We start from the raw sequence: 19,067 nt of genomic DNA on the forward strand, positions 1-19,067 counted from the left end.
CCTTAAGGAGTTTAGAACCTGTGACCAGGGAGAGTGAACGTCCTTACTTTTTTAGTTTAGGCAACTTTTCTAACAGGGTAGCTGTGCTGTGTGTTTTTGGCCACTGATAATAAATCCAAGTTTCCTTTCCTTTTCAATAGCCCGGAAGTTAAAGAAACTTGGTAATCTGAAACTACAGGAGGAAGGGGAGGCTTCCAGCGCCACCAGCCCCACTGAGGAGCCAACCCAGAAGCTGACGGTGTCACACATTGAAGGCTATGAGTGTCAGCCCATCTTTCTGAATGTCCTGGAAGCCATTGAGCCTGGCGTGGTGTGTGCTGGACATGACAACAATCAGCCGGACTCCTTTGCAGCCTTGCTCTCTAGCCTCAATGAATTGGGTGAAAGACAGCTTGTACATGTGGTCAAGTGGGCCAAGGCCTTGCCTGGTAAGGAAAAGAAAAGTGGGGACATGGGATAAAGGAGATAATATTTAGTGAATGCTCTTGCAGGTTAGGCATTCATGTCCAATCCTTTCCTGCTCATTTACTCATGCAATCCTCACCATAACCTTATGGGAGCAGAGATTGGTATAATCGCCACTTTAAAAATAAGGAAACTCAGAATCCAAGGAGAAGGGTAGTGTTACAGAGTGTCCCATGCACTTCACATTGGCACACAGCAATCACGTTTCCGTGTTCAATCCACAGACGCAGTGAGAAAATTTGCCCGTAATCACAGATCACATAGACATACCCTCATATGCCTTAAGATGCTCTTCTACGTGTGTATGAACATGCTTATCCAAAAGATAATCTTGAGCTTGACTGATATTCTGTCTTCAATGTTCCCTTTAGGAACCATACCATGAGAACTCATATTCTGGTAGAGTAGAAACCCTATGGTAGAAAGAACATGGTGTTGGGAGCCAGAAAACTTAGGCTCTAGTTTTAGCTCTGTTGGTAACTCATTGTTTGATCCATTCCCTTTCTGGGTCTCAGTGTCTATAGCTGTATAACATATGAAGAGTGGTTTGGACCGAATTAATGGTTTTAAAATTTTGCTTCCAGGAACTGTTAGTGCTGTTTAAACTACATTAGGAATCATAGTGGGAGGAAATATTATGTGATGGTGAAAGAAATATCAAGTGTTTTTCTAACTTTTGCTTGGATACCTTCAGTGACGGGAAACTCACTTTCTCTATAGGCCATCTGTTGTTCCAACAGGTCTGATTATTAAAATGTTAGAGCTTAAAGAAGCCTCAGAGATCCTCTACACAAGGCTTCACAAACTTTCCTTTAGCAGCCAAACTCTTTATTTCACAAAAACATCTTACACAGATACAAGTGGAGCTGGTAGATTTAAAGCCAGTGCCTCTCCCTCACTACCCACAGAGAAGCCTCAGGTCACTCTTGCAGAATCTTAGGACTCCAGGGAACACAGTTTGGAAACGAAGTATAAACTCTTTAAAGGTTATCCTAATCCTAAAATTCTGTGATTCAAAGATTCTTTTGAAACATCAACCAAACCTCTTCTTATGGAGTCAAAGATTAACCTGCCTTCTGCAATCAGATTGAAATTTATGTTGAACAGAGAAGTTTCATGTGTATACCTCATTTGATCCTCATAAGAATCCTATATGGTAGGGATTCTTTTCCCTATTTTATAGATAAAGACACTGAAGCTCTGAAAAGTGATGTGCTTGGCCTATAGTAACACAGTCAGAAAGTATCAGGGCCAGAACTTGAGTACAGGTCCCCTCCTAATTCCAATCCCCTCCTCATCCCACTCCACCCATAGTCTGTGTAGTACCCTTATAGTTCTATAGCGCTGGGCTTTACAGTGAGGGGCCAAGGTTTTGTCCAAGGCCACTTGGGTCATAATGTGGACTTGCTGCCTTTGAAGACATTGCATTTTGGCTGTCTAGCCCCTGTTTTGTCTTTACAACTCACAAGGCCCATTCACAGCCATCAGACCTTCCCTAACACCTTCCCAGCTTAGGAAGCTGAGATTGACTAGCCAATAAGATCACTGGAAAGAAGGCCCAAGGATTCTGGGTATGTATGTACTGAGCCAAAACACAGGATTCACACAGGGAGGAAAAAATACAAGAAAGAAAGAAGAGAAAGTTGCTTTAATTCTTATCACTGGATGTCTTGATGTCATATGTATAACAGACGTTCAGTTTAATCTTTCCAAGCAGTTGCCACACCTAAATTGTCCCATTTTATAGGATAGAGAACCTTTTCATATAGATGATTCTACTTAATCCTCACAGTAGTTCTATGAAGCATAAGGACGATTATCTCCATTTCAAATGTTAAGGCTCAGAGAGCTTAACTAACTTGTTCCATTTGGTGACTTAACAAATGGAGCCAGAATTTGGACTCATACCCCCTGATTTCTAATTTGGTGATCTTAACAATAACCTAGTGCAAATCATTTTGGCAGAATTTGTATGACTGGGAGTCACTAGCTTTCCTCAGCCCAACCCCCAGGATAGGAACCCCTCTCTTTACATTAACAAGTCTGCAAGGCAGTGTCAGTTCATCATCTAGATTGTCCAAGGAAATTATCTCTGACCCTGATCACCTACTAGTTCAAGTTGTTTGCTCATTCAAGAGATTGAGTTCCAGTCATATGTGAGGCATTGTGCTAGGCACCTACTCAGATAAATTTTGTTGTAAGTTTTCTGTGATAGTGATGATATATGTAAATTGCCTAGTATAGTACCTGGTACATTAATAGATGAAACTGCTAATTGAGGGTGGGTGAGTAGATTGTGTATACACAGTATATTTATAATCAGATGTATCTGTTTGAAATCTTAATTATATGCTAATTATGTGACCTTGAGCAAATCAGAGGTCTACATGTGCTTCTCTTACCTCATTTGTAGAGATGGTAGAACAATCACTGTATTGCAAATTGTTATCAACATAGAGATTATGTATAAAGAGCACCTGGTGCAGTAGCTGAAACATAGTAGATGTTCTGTAAATGGTGGGTCATTATTCTGAGGCTTGAGTGCTAAGCCACTGCCTTCACTAAAATCAATTTAAGCTGCTACTAGGCTTGCCTAGAAGCTCATGCATGTGTCCCAAGGGTGAATCGTCTTCTTTGAAGACCTTGGCTGTTGGGTGCACTGGAGCAGCAAAGATTTTCTAATTGGCCTTTCTTTGGGCGTGTTCTCCCAGACTAGGCATGATACTACAGGTTTTCACTGCAGATTGCTAAGAAATGATGTTGATTGGATTCTAGTGAGAACATAGAGTCCCAAAGAAACTGCCCCTGCTTGCTAAACTGTTTGGTGTATTTCAAAACCTGAGAATGACTCCTCTCTATTTCGCCAGAACAGCTTAATACAGTGCCAAATAGGTGTTAAGTGAATGCGTGCTGAAGGAAACCTGTAGGTTGGAGCTACTGTTTCCTCAAGTCATCCCTTGATAGCCACACTATCTGAGCAGGCTACTTCAAAGGCGGGGCATTAGAGAACAGAGTTAGGTACTCTAACCAGATTAGACCTAGAGGAACATAGCCTGCTATGTTGCTGATGTGTACACAGTAATTAGGCTTGAGTGCTAAGCAGCTCTCACTAGGGACTGTTAATTAGTATTACAGCCAGACTAAGCTGTCCCTTTTTTTCCCTCTTTGTTAGCTCTCTGAAATCTCAGGGATAGCAAAAGCATCAGCATTGACAGGTTCCTTGGTACCTGTACAGTTCAATCTTCATTTTCCCTATGCACTCTCACATTCACACACTCACTAGCCAAGGCTTTTCTTGCTTCCTATTGCCTCCCACCCCAGAGGTGCAGGGTTCAAACTCCCAGCCTCCTTCACCAAGAGATCCTTGGATCCCCATGCTTGGCCCATGCTTTTTGTCTCCTACTGGGAAGAGTAGGTCCCAGCCATTCTGTGCTACAGAAGGGCTTCAGGCAAGAAATACTCTGGAGTCTGAGGCTCTGGCCAGTCTGTCAGTATGTCACCACAGTGAAGATGGGAGGCACAGACCTGGAAGCTAAGATTGCATCCAAGGGTGGTGATATGAGGGATTCTAGAATCCCTGATGTTTAGTAGGCTTGGGACCTAAAAGAAAAGAAAAGGGAAATAAGGTGTGTGTGGGTGAGCAAGTACCAACAAAGCAGGACACTGTGTCTAAATAGTATAGACTTCAGACTTGAGCCTTTGGCTAAGAAAAACTCATGACCTTGGTAGTTCTTGAGCTGTGTCCTTCAGCAGTAGAGTGGAAGAAGCACTGGAAAAGAGAATTAGAACACCTGGGTTCTAGTCCCAGTTCAGCCACATATAGACTATATGACCTTTGGGAAGTCAGTTAACTTCTTTGGCCCTCGGGCTCTTTTTTGACGAAATAATTGTCACATTGCCTACCCTCTAGGGTTATTGTGAGGGATAAATGAGGTCATCAACAGGAAAGCTAAAAGGATTATCTTAATTCATGGAAGAATTGTTAATGAGGTATATAGCAAGATGAAATTTCAGACAATTCTATATCTGTTGGGGAGAAGAGAACTTGGGTGCTGGTGAGGGATGAGCTCTGAGCTGATACTTTAAGCATCTAAGTGTTTGGAAACCTCTAGCACAACATAGCCACATCTGTTCTACCTATGTGGTATTGTGGAGGTAGCACCTGGGAGCCTGTGTTCTCTGAGTTTAAGGGGGGTAATTTGGAGAACATCTAATTCCCATTTTATAAAATAAAAAAAAAAATGAGTCCTTAGTCCATTTAATTAATATTTCTCAAATGCCTACTCAAATATCTGAACTGTGCTATGTACTAAGGAGGAAAAGATGAATACGAAGGGGGATGGTCGCTGTATTCAAGAAGCTCCAAGTCTTGTGGGGGAGACAGATGTGTACATAAATTCCAATACTGTGTAATGATTGTTATAATTGGATGGAGTTACACAAGGTACAGTCAGAAGGTAAAAGAAGAATCATTAAGTCTTCTGCTTGAATGAGTTGGAACAGGCTTCACAGAGGAGGCAGCTTTCAGTGAAGATTTGAAATATGAGTAGGTGTTTATCAGATGGAAAGCCTGGGGAGGGAGGAATGCATTCTAGGCAAAGGCAACTGCCTGTGCAGAGATAGCAGAGATATAGAGGCATGAGAAAGCTTGGTGTGTTCAGCAAACTGTAAGTTCTGCAGAATAGCTAGAACCTAAATTATGAGAAGGCAAATGACAAGAAATTAGTTGAAGGAAGCAGATCATAAAGGGCCTGTTCGTGTATAATAATAACAGCAGGGCAGGAATTACCCTACAGTAGGAAACTAGCAGGGCCAGGGTACTTGTTGAATAGAAAATAATGGAGAGGACGTGGGAGGCAGAAAAAGGGTCAGAAAAGAGAGAGAGCCTGAAGGTGGCGTGGAGAAGGCAGTGGCTGTGAAAGGCATTCCGCCATATGCTGATATGTAGTAATATCCCTCTCCCAGGGTTGTTAGAAGGGTCAAATAAGATTATAGCTAGAAAAGAGCTTTGTAAAGTGAAAAGAGCTGTTCATCTGGGAGAAATAATTATCACACGGCATCTTCAGAAAGGCATAGTGATCAAGAACATGGGCTTTGGAATCAGAACATTGCTTGGCTTTGGAAGTTAAACTGCCAAATACTAGCCTTATGATCTTGGACAAGTTCTTCAACCTTTCTGTGACTCACTTTTACTGATTCACAGAATGGAAATACTAATAGTACCTACTTGAGCGGAGGGTTGTGAGAAATGAATGAGTTAATATAAGTAACATGCTTAGAAAAGAGTTCATTCATTGTAAGCAGTCAATAAGTGTTAGATTATTGTTCTTTTCCAGCTGACAATGCCCCTTTTGCCTCCATCACCATCTCATTTGAGCAGCTCAATGAAGTAGGGAGGGCAAGCAATATTATTCCCATCATATAGTTTGTTCTCCCCCTGCTCTCCTAACATTGATGGTTCCTGGGGCTCCTCAGGGCTGCCAGAGTGCCAGAGATTGTCAGCCCAGCAGAGGCCCAGACTTCACTCAGCCCATGAAAGCCCAGTCTGACCACTGCCTCTGCCCCATCTCCAGGCTTCCGCAACTTGCACGTGGACGACCAGATGGCAGTCATTCAGTACTCCTGGATGGGGCTTATGGTGTTTGCCATGGGCTGGCGGTCCTTCACCAATGTCAACTCCAGGATGCTCTACTTCGCCCCTGACCTGGTTTTCAATGAGTAAGTGCTCATGTTCCCAGAACTCACAGAAACATAGCATCCTAGCCAGACCTCGTTGGTGGTGATGATGGTAATGGGAGTAACACAGGGGGTTAGCCCATTTTACCTGTCAGTAAGGCAGTAGAAGCCCCAGCCAACCTGCCCAATCTGAGGTGCATTTCCCCCGACTGGAAGGGCAACTGGTGGGAGGCAAGGAGGGTTGGTGCTAAAGCCATCCCTTTCCCACCCAAGACCCAATCCTGGTATTTTTCCCATGCCTCTGACCTGCTTTGTAGCTTATCTCAGAACCTCCCCTCACTCTGTGTCAGGGTCCCTTCCCTTCACTCTGATCAGCATAGGGAATGGGCAGAGAGACTCTAGCTGTGAGGGCTGAAGTTTCTTTGGTCCCTTTGCTATCACTGTGGGCTACTGCCCATCACTATTTGTTGAGCACCTCCTTTGTGCCAGGAGTATACTGGATACTTTTTAAATCCTTTCTCATTGAACCTTCATGATAACCTGATTTCCCCTTTTTATGGATAATCTTTTTTTAATTGATGGGGATAATTAGGCTCAACAAAATAAAGTGACTCACCCAAGGTCACACGGCTATTGCATGTTGGCAACAGAATTCAAAGTATGTCTGTGTAACTCCCAGCTCTTATACTGCCTCATGGTGGTAAGTGATGGGGAGGAGCAGCTCCACCACTCTCTGGCCATGTAACCATGGCCCAGCCACTTCCCTTCTTTTAAAAACAGGTTTAACTAAAGCTTGCCCGGCTAGCAGTTCTATTTATCCTTCATGAATTTGGCCAAGGGCTCAAATTTTGGAATTATACTTTTCTCAACTAAAATCTCTGTTCTGTTATTTCCTCCATCATTGTCTTTGGGCAAGACTGTTAACTTTCCTGACCCTCAGTTTCCTCATCTGTTAATAAAATACAGCTTTCTTAAATGATTTGTTATGATGACTAAAATGGGAGCTAATGGATGTGAAATGTCTGCCTCATAACAGGCAGCAAATTAAAAAAGTACCTTTCTGATACTCTTTTCTTAATAGTGATAATCTTCTCTTTGTCTGCTGTTTGAGGTCCTTTGATGGCATCGTGAATGGAGCTGGCCAGAAAAATATTCCCAAGGACCTTGAGCTAGTCTCACCACAGAGAATCCCTTTGATCAGGGCATGAATTGACCTTCCCTCCCTTCCAGACCCCTAACCCAGAAGAGTCTTAAATAAAATAAAATCTGTAGGCCGGTGGTTCTTTCCAGTACAGAAGTGCCATCTGGGGGGAAAAGAGTGTCCCCAGCTGCCCTTTTCCACCCAGCCAGCCCTGGTAGCCAGAGGCTAAGAATAACCATTGGACTTCTGGCACAACATGCTTTGTGGTTTCCGGATCTCCCAAGAGTTACCTATGATGGTATCTTCTGGGGTAGGCCTTAAAAATCCCCCTTCCTGTTCATCTCTCATCTCCACTCTCTTGCTGTCCTCCAGTAATTGAATATACTCCCTGGGCACCTGTACCACCCCTCCCCATTCAGAGCCCTAAGACCTTGGAAACTTTGCAAGGTGATACTTGGTTATTTTCTCAATCCTCATGTCCTTCTATGCCTCTGCATAAATATGTGGCACCCCACCTCAGTTTTCTGGCCATCCCATGTATTTCATCAAAAGGTACCAGAGGACTCTCTACAGGGTCAGGGTCCTAGACCTATCAAGCCCAGGGATCCTGAAACAACCACCCTCCCTCACCTTCCTCTTGTAGGAACTCACTATGTTAGAGCTCTTAGGGTCCCTAGAAACATCTAAATGAGTGTTTCTTAACAAGGATGCTGTTGACATTGTCGAAGGAATAATTTTTCATTGTGTTCCCATATATTGGAATATGTTTAACATCCCTGGCACTTGCCCACTAAATATCAAATAGGATCCCTGTCACTGTAACAGCCCAAACTACCCCCACACATTTATAGCACCCACTAGGGACACAATACCTCTCCAATTGAAAGCCACTAACTTCTGCTGGCCTCCTCAAGGTACTAATGGGGAGACTAAGGCCCAAAGAGGAACACAGGAACTCTGGGCCAACCCATTTGCTGATCTCTGTGACACCAAATCCTGTCATCAGCCTTGCTTTCGTCCTTCCTCCTCCCTTCTTTGTGGACAAGAAATACTTTGAGTGTAATAGGCTTGTACCCTAGTTATGTGACCTTGGGTAAATTACTGAACTTCCTTGAACCTCAATCTCTTCGTCTGTAGGATGGTGAATAGTATCATAATGGCACTTTTCTACATGTCATTTATTGAGCACTTACTGTGTGCAAGGCACTGTGCTCAGTGTTTTCCAATTTTTATTTCCCCTTTTATCCACTCTCTTTTACTCTCATCTACCTCTGCTCTCCTTCTGAACTCCATTCCTGCTCCCTTGTTTTCTACCTTCCACTCTCTTCTCTCTTTCCTTCCTCTAACTCTCTCCCTGTTCTTTTTTGCTCTTTGTCTCCTCTTTTTATTCCCTTTCCCTCTGAATTCCTTCTCTTGCCTTTCACTCTTTTCTTCCCTCCTTTCCCTACCTTCTCTGTCCCTGGGGCCTGCTGCAGTATTAACAGCAGTCTTCCATGTCAAGACCATGATTTCAATGGTAAAAAGAATGCAATGTTGTCATCAACATAGGCTTGGAAGTACAGTGGAGACCTGAGCAGGGCTAGACTCCAGGGTCAGCAGATCTTATTCAAAAATTCTCCAGGGTGAAAGAGCTTGGAGCAACACTGTTCTGGTCAATTGACTTGTGATACTATCTAAACACTTCCTCTTTCCAGTTGGGCTTCAGCCTGAATTGAATACTTCTACACTATCTGCCCCCTTCCCTCTTTCTCCAGGCCAGCCAAGATCTCTCTGAGATAGGGTGCTGAGCTTCCACCCAGCCAGCACCAGGCTTGCTCACCTTGTGGATGAGACTAGTGGTTTGGGGACCAAAATGTCAAACCACAGCCTTCAGGCCCTCTCTGAGAGGTCTTTTTCCTCACCCCTTAAGTAGATGTCAAATTTCTTTTTCTTTCTCCACAAGATATAGTATCAGTTTCTCTTTGTTTCTTTCTCTCTCTCTCTCTCTCTCTCTCACACATGCGCGCGCGCGCACACACACACACACAGTTTCTGAAGTGCTGAAAACCAGGAAGGCCTATTAGCAGGAGGATGCTTTATCTTCTCTTAGAGGCTTGCTGTGGCAACTCATGGAACAGAGAGATTGCTCCCTCCGAGAAGCTGTCAGAGCCTTGGCCACTTCCCTATATAATTCATAGGTGATAATGTGGTGATCTGTTCACAAGTCACTATAATAAAAGCAGCTCACATATATTTACAACTCCCAAACCGTGGTAAGGAATGGCCAGTATATGAGAGTAGACTCCCCTTCAGTAGGGGACATTTAAATTGGACATTCAGAAACATTTCCTGGCTGATTTGATAAGCATTAGAACTCATTTTGAAGGGACAATGGGGTATCTCTTTTCCTGGGATTTTTTAAAGAAATGATTAAATTTCTAGTATGGGAAATGACATTTAAGTCAAGAGGCAGGGAAATTGACAGGGTGAACTATTGGAGTCACTTAGGAATCCTGATGTCTTTATGTTAAGAGTTGATTTCTAAGGCCTATCTCCTAGAAATCCTCCAAGTTGGGATGCCTGAGAGGCAGGTTCTGGCTCTGGCTTTAACTGGAATATTAGAATTATAGTCAGAGAGAACATATGCCTGGCCCACTGTGTTCATTTGGTTAGGTTTTCCTGTCCTTGTCTCAGGAAACAAGAGGGGCATGGGGACCTGGAAATTCCATGTGCTAACCCATATCCTGGCCAGGGAAGATGAGTGGTTATCTGGATGTCAGGACTTTAGAAAAAAAATAATAAACAACCTTGTTCCTTGTCACTGAAACACCAGCAAGAGAAACATCAAGCACTTCTTGGAAAACCTGGGGAGGGCAGGGCAACCAGAAACATTCTCTCTGGGCTTATTATAAGCGTTTCCTCACTATTCTCCTTCCTCTGTGTGTCTTCTTCCCAGGTACCGCATGCACAAGTCCCGGATGTACAGCCAATGTGTCCGAATGAGGCATCTCTCTCAAGAATTTGGATGGCTCCAAATCACCCCCCAAGAATTCCTGTGCATGAAGGCACTGCTGCTCTTCAGCATTAGTAAGTGCCTGGGGGTGGGGCAGGGAATGCCCCTGGGGGCATAGAGGCTCAGAGGGGAGCTGCTTTTTTCATTAAAGGGTTATCGGAGAGAAGCAAACTCCTGGACATTTTCCTTCTTCTTTCACCCTCCCTTCTCTATACTACCTTAGCATCCTTTTTTCTAACAAGGATGAATTTCATGGCTAGAGACCAATTTCTTTGCTAGAATTCAACCTCCATTAGATCCCCACCTGTCCCCAGTCTCTCTTTGGGCTGAGGCCTTTCTGGCTGGTTATAGCAGGTCTCTGAATTTTCTGATAGCTTCTACCATAGAATCAGGCAAGGACAACCTTATATTTCTTGCAGGGCAGAAGAGATTGCCTCTTGGAAGGAATTTCCTCTTCCGTTGATAGAAGGAGGTCTATGTAAACAACTCAGACAGGGTTTATCTGGCAGCCAGGGAACATTTCTTTAATGTCACTTCTAAGTAGAATGCTGCCTTAGCTTCTGTGAGGGAAAAATAGTGCGAAATTTTATATTCAAAGCCATGGGTTTTAGTTATCTAAATCAGAGCTAAACCATGGACAAAGTAAAACGTTAGGTCCTGAGAAATGTGTAGATGAGAAGACTAGAAAAAGGAAAGGCTCAGTAAATTTTATTTACTTGATTACTTGATGCCCTTCAGATTGGGTCCAGCCAGCCTTTTCCCTAAGACCTTCATGGCAGACTGAATGCCCCAGGCATACAGACTTCAATGGACAGGAAGCCAAGTAGATGGTTCCCTCCCTGTGGGGGTGGGGATCAAGTTTGTGGTAAGAAAACTTGGTGTTTTATCTAACGCTCCTTCGTGGGCATGCTTCCCTTCCCATTCTGTCTTCATCCCACATCAGTTCCAGTGGATGGGCTGAAAAATCAAAAATTCTTTGATGAACTTCGAATGAACTACATCAAGGAACTTGATCGTATCATTGCGTGCAAGAGAAAAAATCCCACATCCTGCTCAAGGCGCTTCTACCAACTCACCAAGCTCCTGGACTCTGTGCAGCCTGTAAGCAAATGATGGAGGATGCTTTGGCAGGGAGAGCAGCCTGATAGAGCCAAGTGATAATGTGCTTTTCTATGGTCTGGCACCACCTGTTGGAGGTGCTTCCATTCCCCTCTGGCTTTGAGTGTGGCCCAGGAAGAAAATGCCATGGAAAAGAAAGGAACACAGGTCACAATGTCCCAGCTGGATGTTGTGAAAGCAGTTGGGACTCAGGGAAGGGGCTTAGAGCAGATAAGTAGTCTAGGCAGACAAAACAGACCTGGATGTTTTCCCTTTCTTGCTTGAGTCACGTGCATGTGAGTTTATGTATGTATGTGTGTGTGAGAGGGAGAAAGAGAGAGAGAGAGAGAAAGAGTGTGTGTGTGTGTGTGTGTGTGTGTGTGTGTGTGCTGGGGAAAAGGAACACCCAGTCCTGAGTCAGAGAGCTTGCAATGGTGTGGAAGATCTCTTAAGGGACCTCAGTGAGTCCCTGGAGACCATTTAAGGCATATGTGCACACACACAGACACACACAGGGAGCACCAAGGACACAGAAAGAGGAGGAAATCGAAGGTGTCGGGGGAGAACTTGACAGAAGCCAACTCCTTGTCAACTCTGTTTTCTCCCTCTCCTATTGTCCCCTTACAGATTGCACGAGAGCTGCATCAGTTCACTTTTGACCTGCTAATCAAGTCCCACATGGTGAGCGTGGACTTTCCAGAAATGATGGCAGAGATCATCTCTGTGCAAGTGCCCAAGATCCTTTCTGGAAAAGTCAAGCCCATCTATTTCCACACGCAGTGAAGCTTTGGAAACCCCCATTTCCTCACCTCACCCTACTCCCCTTTTCAGATATCTTCTGCCTGTTATAACTCTGCACTACTTCTCTGCAGTGCCTTGGGGAATTTCCTCTATTGATGTACAGTCTGTCATGAAGATGTTCCTGAGTTCTATTTGCTGGGCTTTTTCTCTTTTCCTCCTTTCTTTTTTTTCCCTCCCTCTCTGACCGTCCCATGGCACTTTCAGACTCTGCTCCCTGCCACGACTCTTATCGGTGTTTTGAATGGTGTTGTATTCCTTTAAATCTGTGATGATCCTCATGTAGCCCAGTGTCAAGTTGTGCTTGTTTATAACACTGCGCTATGTGCCAGCCACACAAACATTTACTTACCTAATGCCATGGGAAGTTTAGAGAGCTCAGAGTATCTGGGAAAACAAAAACAAAAACCTTGCTAGGGTTTTTTCCTCTTAAAAAATATAAAAACAAACAGAAATCCTCAAAGAGGCCAACGGTGACTAGAATAAGGTGAAAATTGCAAGCCCATGGGGAGTCACTGCTTTTTTTCCCAAATCCTCCCTCTCTGGGAGACTTTTATTTTTTGCCAATGGCTATTGCCATTAGAGGGCAGGGTGAACCCAGAGCTGAGTTGAGGCAGAGGGCAGATTTAAGAGAGAATAAAGAGGACAGATGGATCACTAGTACCTGCCCACAGCCTTGGCCCCTGAAGTCTAGACTGGTCAACTGCAGTGCAATTCGTTGTACTGAAAATGTGCTTCTTGTTTGAAGACTTGTCTGCATGTGAACGCCTCCCCACAATCCCTTTTCTCTCTCACCCTCTGTCTCCACCCTCAAATTGACTTTCCATAGCTTTTCTAGGAGCTTTGAACCAAATATTCTTTTTAGCCAAAACTTGGCCACTTCCAACGAAGACTAAGATGAGTGAGAAGGAGAGAAAAGATCTGCCCCTTTGAAAGGCCCCATCCAGATCCAGGTCTGCTTTCCCATTTGTGGGCTAAGCAGGAGCTTGGGGCTGGAGTCAGAGGAAAAGGAAGTGGTAGCTTGGCTGTTATCCTGCTTAGGACAATGAAGATTTTATCCCTCTTTGCCTCCACCTTTAAAAGACCTCAATGTTTTCTGCCTGATTCCATGCAGCTGCAAGCTCCTGCACCCTCCCTTCAGTGTTCTGTGGGCCTGAACTTCACCAGACTGCATTACAGCCATGGTGGTGAAGCGTGTCCACTTCTTTTGGCATGTTCACAGACTCTCTGCTAAGAGCCCCAACCACCAAGAAGGCTAGCAAGCCAGCAGTCTTGACAACTATCTCTAGATGCCAGTAGGCTCAGAGACTTCTTACCAGTATCTCTCATCAACCATCAGATCTCTGGAGCCCTTAGACAAACTGGAAAGAAGGCATTAATGGAATTGGACAAGCTGAGCGTCTTGCCCTTGTCCCTCAGAGATGATAACGTCCCACCAAGTGGAAAAATGACCACTTCCTCCTTCAGAGCAGCTAAAGGGGCTACCCAGATCAGGGTTGAAGAGAAAACTCAATTACCAGGGTGGGAAGAATGAAAGCACTAGAACCAGAAACTCTGTAAATGCTCTCCTTACCACTCAGCATATCCACTTACAAAAGTCATGGGAAGAAGAGAGAAGAAACCAAGAGGAGACTCAGACTACTAAAGTCAAGTCTTCAGAGGCAAAATCTAAAGCCAGATGGGCACCATCTGGTGAGTTTACTCATCCTCCTCCTCTGTTGCTGATTCTGGGCTCTGACATTGGCCATATTCACTCAGACTTCCCACCTTCATTGCTGCCTCTCAGTCAGAGGGAGGCTGAAACATTGAGACTACAGAACTTTGGCCTTCTCTGGAAAGGTTTGGTTGTTGTCACTCTGTTGGGCTGCCACCTATGAACTCAGGGTGTGTTCCTGGGACACTGGTTTCAAATAGTCCTTTGGCACACCTCTGTTCTATCAACTTTGTCCCCTAATCCCCAGTGCAGGGGGAATGTCTACCAACTTTCTCATCATGGACATTGCCTTCTCACTTATCTCTTAAATTCACCTGCTAAACTAAGAAATTAGGGGCCGGTCACCAAGCTGCCCATTTCAGTTGGTTCACTCTACTTGTTGAAAAGATAGTTTCAGAGTGACATGATATGATCTACATGAGTTTCCTCCCCTGATTTCTGTGCTGATATTAATAGCCAAATGAACTTGCAAAACAGCTGCTTTAAATAACAAGGGAGGGGGAACCTAAGATGGGTAATATACCAATCCAAGATTGCTGGACAAAACTAAAGCTGACAGGCTTTCTTTCTGGGATAGAATAGAGAAATTCTGGTTTTCTTTGTTATGACACCACTTGGCTTATGTAAGCTCACAAGATCACTTTTAGCTGTTTTAAACAGAAAAAATCCACCATTCTTTTCAGTTAAACTACGTTACATTTTATTAGTTTCTTTACATCTGTTTTGAAATGATTTTCATCTTTTGTGGTACATGGATTTGATTAAGTCATTCTAATACCTCTCCTTGTAAATACTAGAGGCTCTCTTTACCATTTCTCTGACTATCAGATTTTTCATCTTTATGGATTTCCCAATCGTGACTCTTGTCTTTATGAATATATATGTTTTTCATTTGTGAAAGCCAAAAATCAGTGAAACTGCAGTGTAATTAAAAGCAGCAACAGCTGTATTACTCCAGATTTCCAAACGGCAAGACTAGGGGAAAATGGCCTAAACAAGGCTTTAGGCCTACTGTTTTTACACTGAGGTTTCAGTGAGCAAAGGAGATTTTAGCTTGGCTTTGTTCTCCCACAGATGAAGGGGGGATTTTTTTTTTCTTTTGGCCATTGATGTTCTAGCCAGTGTAATTGACAAAAGTCTCATTTTGCACGCACTCTGCTCTACAAACAGAGTGGATGTGGTTGGTACACTGTGCTCACCCATGAAGGATCGGCCATCCAGACCTACTCACATGGTGAGCTGGAAGATGAAGATCACTCACCAGACAACTCACAGGGACTATCTCCAAAGAGATGTGCAGTGCTTGATGGGGACAGAGAATGAAGAGGAGAAAAAGAAAGAGCACCAAGGAGGAGGCCCCGTCTGTGCTGGGCAGCAGACAGCTGCCAAGGTCACAAACTTTGTGGCCAAAGAAGAGAGTCGTGTGGCAGTTTCAGCTCTTGTTCATTGGGCAGCTCACCCAGACTTGGCCTCTGAGCTGAAATGGGGGTTGGGTTCTTTGTTCCACAGCTTTTCTATGCCACAGACAGTGTCATGTTCTTGGAGAATTCATTTTTTTTAATAAGAAAGTGATTTTTTGAAGGATTCTGTCATATCTCTTTGAAAAAGAAAATCAGTAATACATATATTTTTATATATGTTAACTGGTACTAAAAAAGAGAAAAAATGCTTCACTCTGTCCTTTGGGTAGTTGCTGAGGTGATTGTCCAGGTTGAGAAATAATGTACTGATGCTAGAGTCCTTCTCTGTCCATACTCTACTTCTAAATGCATATATGCATATATAGCAAGAAGTATTCTATTTGTACTTTAAGAGAATATAAGGTCCAGCATCCACATGATACTCACACTACACAAATGACTTAACTTTCAGCTTCAAGTAGTTTCTAAGTGTTTCATTAGGCACAGCACAGACATGGCCTTGCCCTCTTTTCTCCCTTGATATTTAACAGGGCGCAAAAGCCCAAGCCGTGCCCTCTACCCGTTCCCAGCCCCGTGCCAGGGTTGCACTTCATGAGACTTTCTCCAGATAGCCCACTAACTGTCCCTGCATGACTCTGTGAAAACAAGAGGCTAACTACTAGTTATCCTGTTCCAGGAGCCCAGGTGAGAGGGCAGTGGGCCAAGTGCTTGACCCCCTGTAGGGGGTCATGGGAACCAGGGACGGTAAAGCACAGGATCAAATCCCAAACTTAAAGTCAAAATAAGCCATTTAGCATACGCAATTTCTTGTAAAATGAAGTCTCTACCCCTGTTGCCTTTTATAGGCAGGTCTGTTCTCACCACTAATCTCTCTGAAAATCTTTGAAAGCAGTTTAAAAAAAAGACAAAGAGATGAAAGCACCACATTATGTAACCAAAGATTACACTGTATCTGCTAAGATACCAAATTTTTTAAGGGCAGGGAGGGAACAAGCATTAGTGCCTCTTGGGTAAGGTATCCAAAGACAGACTAAAGGAGTTTGCTGGTGACTGACTTATAAGAGTTTTGTGGGGTTTTTCCCCAACAATATACATATTTAGAAGAATGGAAGATAATTTTAGGAAAAGAATGGGATTATGGTTCCTTCACTAAGTGATTTTATAAGCAAAACTAGCTTTCCTTTTCTCTAGTAGTTGCTGAACAAATTCCTAAAGCTCCATTATTGCATGGATGGACATGGAGCTGTCTTGGCCACTGTGTTTGCTAGTGCCCATGTTAGCTTATCTGAAGATGTGAAGCCCTTGCTGAGAAGGGGAGTGTTTAAAGGACTAGATTTTGCACTAGAGAGACAGCAGGCAGAATTTCTCATTTCTGCCCACTTTGGACAACACAAAAAGTTCTCTGCGATCTAAGGCAGAAGGTTGAAATATATTGTAAATGAGTATTTGTATCCATGTTTCAAAATTGAATTATATATATATAGATATAATATGTTCTGATAGCTTTACCTTTCTCTGCACCTTTATATTTGGTTCCAGGTCATAATTGATACCATGTACTTGTGAGAGAGGCTGCAGTTACATTTTGGAAGCTCTCTCAGAACAGAAAAGACACCTGGGTTGATCAGATAACTAAGAGACCTCTGCGCCTATTGGGGCCTGACCCACAGGCCTTGCAAAAGGAACAGAGAGGGGAAAAGGGTACATGATGTATTGCACTTTACTAGCCCAAGACAGATGAATGTGTAAAGGGTGGTGAAGACTTACTGGAACTGACTGGGATTTACCATAGGCAAGGCCAGACTAGGAGACAAAGGCCCACCCAAATAATTAGCCAATGGCCCCCTAATGGGAGCTGAGCAGTTAGAAGAAGAAGGGCATTCTTTGTTCTTCACCATCCTTGTGAAAAAAAGGCAGTTTCCTGCACTTGGGAACCTGGAGCAAGTGCTCCATCTTTCACACAATTCACTCACCTGCGATTGAGGTGCTCTTGCTACTGGATGTCTGTGTGCTCTAATTCTGGTTTTGGATATGTTCTGTGAAGCTTTTAACAATGAAAATGTGTTTTTGTCTGTTAAAAAATTGTCAATGTACTATAAGTTGTATTTCTGTAGGTACAGGTCCATCTCTGCCCATGGGTAGGGGTGTTTTTCTTTAATTAAGAGATTGACACTGGGATCTGTTGCCCAGAGCCTCCCAACCCTCAACCATTTCTAGGTGAAGGCAGAGAAATCCATATTAGTCACTCCTCTTCAGACACTTCAGCTGAGGTAACAAACCATTTGAAATGTCACTGCCCCAAAAATGCGTGGTATTTGAACTTTGTAGGTAGAGTATTAAGGGGAAAAACAGCCTTTGATTCAGCTTTGATTTATCTCCATTTGATTTGGCCAGAAAGTAGGTAATACGCATTGATTGTTTTCCAACCCCAATTCTGTATAGCAGGGGTGCTGGTTCCTTTTCTTATTCCACTTGTCTCTTAGCCTTTTATGGAATTAAGTGAGAAGCTATGGACTGAGTAGCCCTTGTGGCCTAAAACATTCCCCACATGTGCCACTTAACAAGGCTGTCATATGGCTGCAGATTCCATCAGCCACCAAAAACTGGAACACACACTTACCCCAAAGGGAAGAAAATTTTGAAATGTTGCTCCTTCTCTGGCGGTGCCCTCCCTGGCTGATGCTTCGCATTTTGGGACTCTGTTCCCTGCACAACAGACAGGCCAGGCCTGCAGTCTCTCTCACCCTTAGCCCTTGGTGCTAACTGTCCTGCAGTGAAGTGCCTGTGAGATTGTCTTATCCCATAAGCCACTTGGGTGCTGAGAGTAGCCACCATTTAGATGACCTAAGCTAAAAAACAGTCCCCTCACCACTCAATGACACCATTCTGCTTTCCCCTAGACTGGAACAGTGATTAGGGAGTGCCTCAGACATGACAGTCTTGTGCTGTCCTTGAGATTAATTTGGCAGCAGGAGGGAGCAGACTATGTAACCAGATGTAAGAATTAATTTTTGATGTTGAGGGAAAAAATAAAGAAATAAAAAAGAGAAAGCATCATAAGAGATTTTTTTAAAAGAATCATTAATTTTGCTTGAAACTTCTTTCAATGGGGCTTCAGTTCTCATAGCGGCACTTGGCCTCCACTGGGCAGCAGGACCAGCCCCAAGCGCTAGTGTTCTGTTTTCTTTTTGTAATCTTGGAATCTTTTGTTGCTCTAAATACAATTAAAAATGGCAGAAATTTGTTTGTTGGAAAACATGTGTGACTCTGGGTTTGTCTCTCTGTCTCTGCTTTCAGAAATGTCACCCATTCTCTAAAATATTGGCTTGCTGATCTGCCAGCTAAAACTTGGCCACAGCCCCTGTTGTGGCTGCAGGCTCAAGTTATTGTTAACAAAGAGACCCAAGAAAAGCTGCTAATGTCTTCTTATCACCATGGTTAATTTGTTAAAACATAAAACACTCTAAAATTTCAGATGAATGTCATCAGAGTTCTTTTAATTAGCTTTTTTTTATTGGCTTTCTTTATTGAAGTCAAGAGTTGGTATCATGCCCAGTGGCCTTTTATGCTACTTTGATTTTCATATATTTTTAAAAACCTTTGCACAGGGGTTATAAATTTGCCATGTGTTGGCCTTAGCATAGGTTAACCTGGGACCACCAAAACATCAAAGGGTCTGGGCTAGAAAACACAGATGGACACGGATGGCCCATTACAACCTGTCATCAAAAACCCTAAGCTTGTCAACCAGGAGAAAGCCGC

At 43.5% G+C, this 19,067-nt stretch overlaps 1 protein-coding gene across 1 annotated transcript in view; it reads left to right on the forward strand.

Annotated features, from left to right (window-relative positions):
* AR (androgen receptor) overlaps positions 1–18,561 on the forward strand; it is a 162,996-nt gene extending 144,435 nt beyond the window's left edge. The window contains exons 4-8 of the mRNA XM_070606311.1: positions 141–428; positions 6,039–6,183; positions 10,218–10,348; positions 11,218–11,375; positions 12,000–18,561. Of these exons, the coding sequence (XP_070462412.1) occupies positions 141–428; positions 6,039–6,183; positions 10,218–10,348; positions 11,218–11,375; positions 12,000–12,155 (878 nt within the window). The 3' untranslated portion in view covers positions 12,156–18,561. The remainder of the gene's footprint in view (positions 1–140; positions 429–6,038; positions 6,184–10,217; positions 10,349–11,217; positions 11,376–11,999) is intronic.
* The last annotated feature ends 506 nt before the right edge of the window (positions 18,562–19,067 follow it).

Source organism: Equus przewalskii, chromosome X (assembly GCF_037783145.1).
Source record: "Equus przewalskii isolate Varuska chromosome X, EquPr2, whole genome shotgun sequence".
Classification (NCBI taxonomy): Eukaryota; Metazoa; Chordata; class Mammalia; order Perissodactyla; family Equidae; genus Equus; species Equus przewalskii.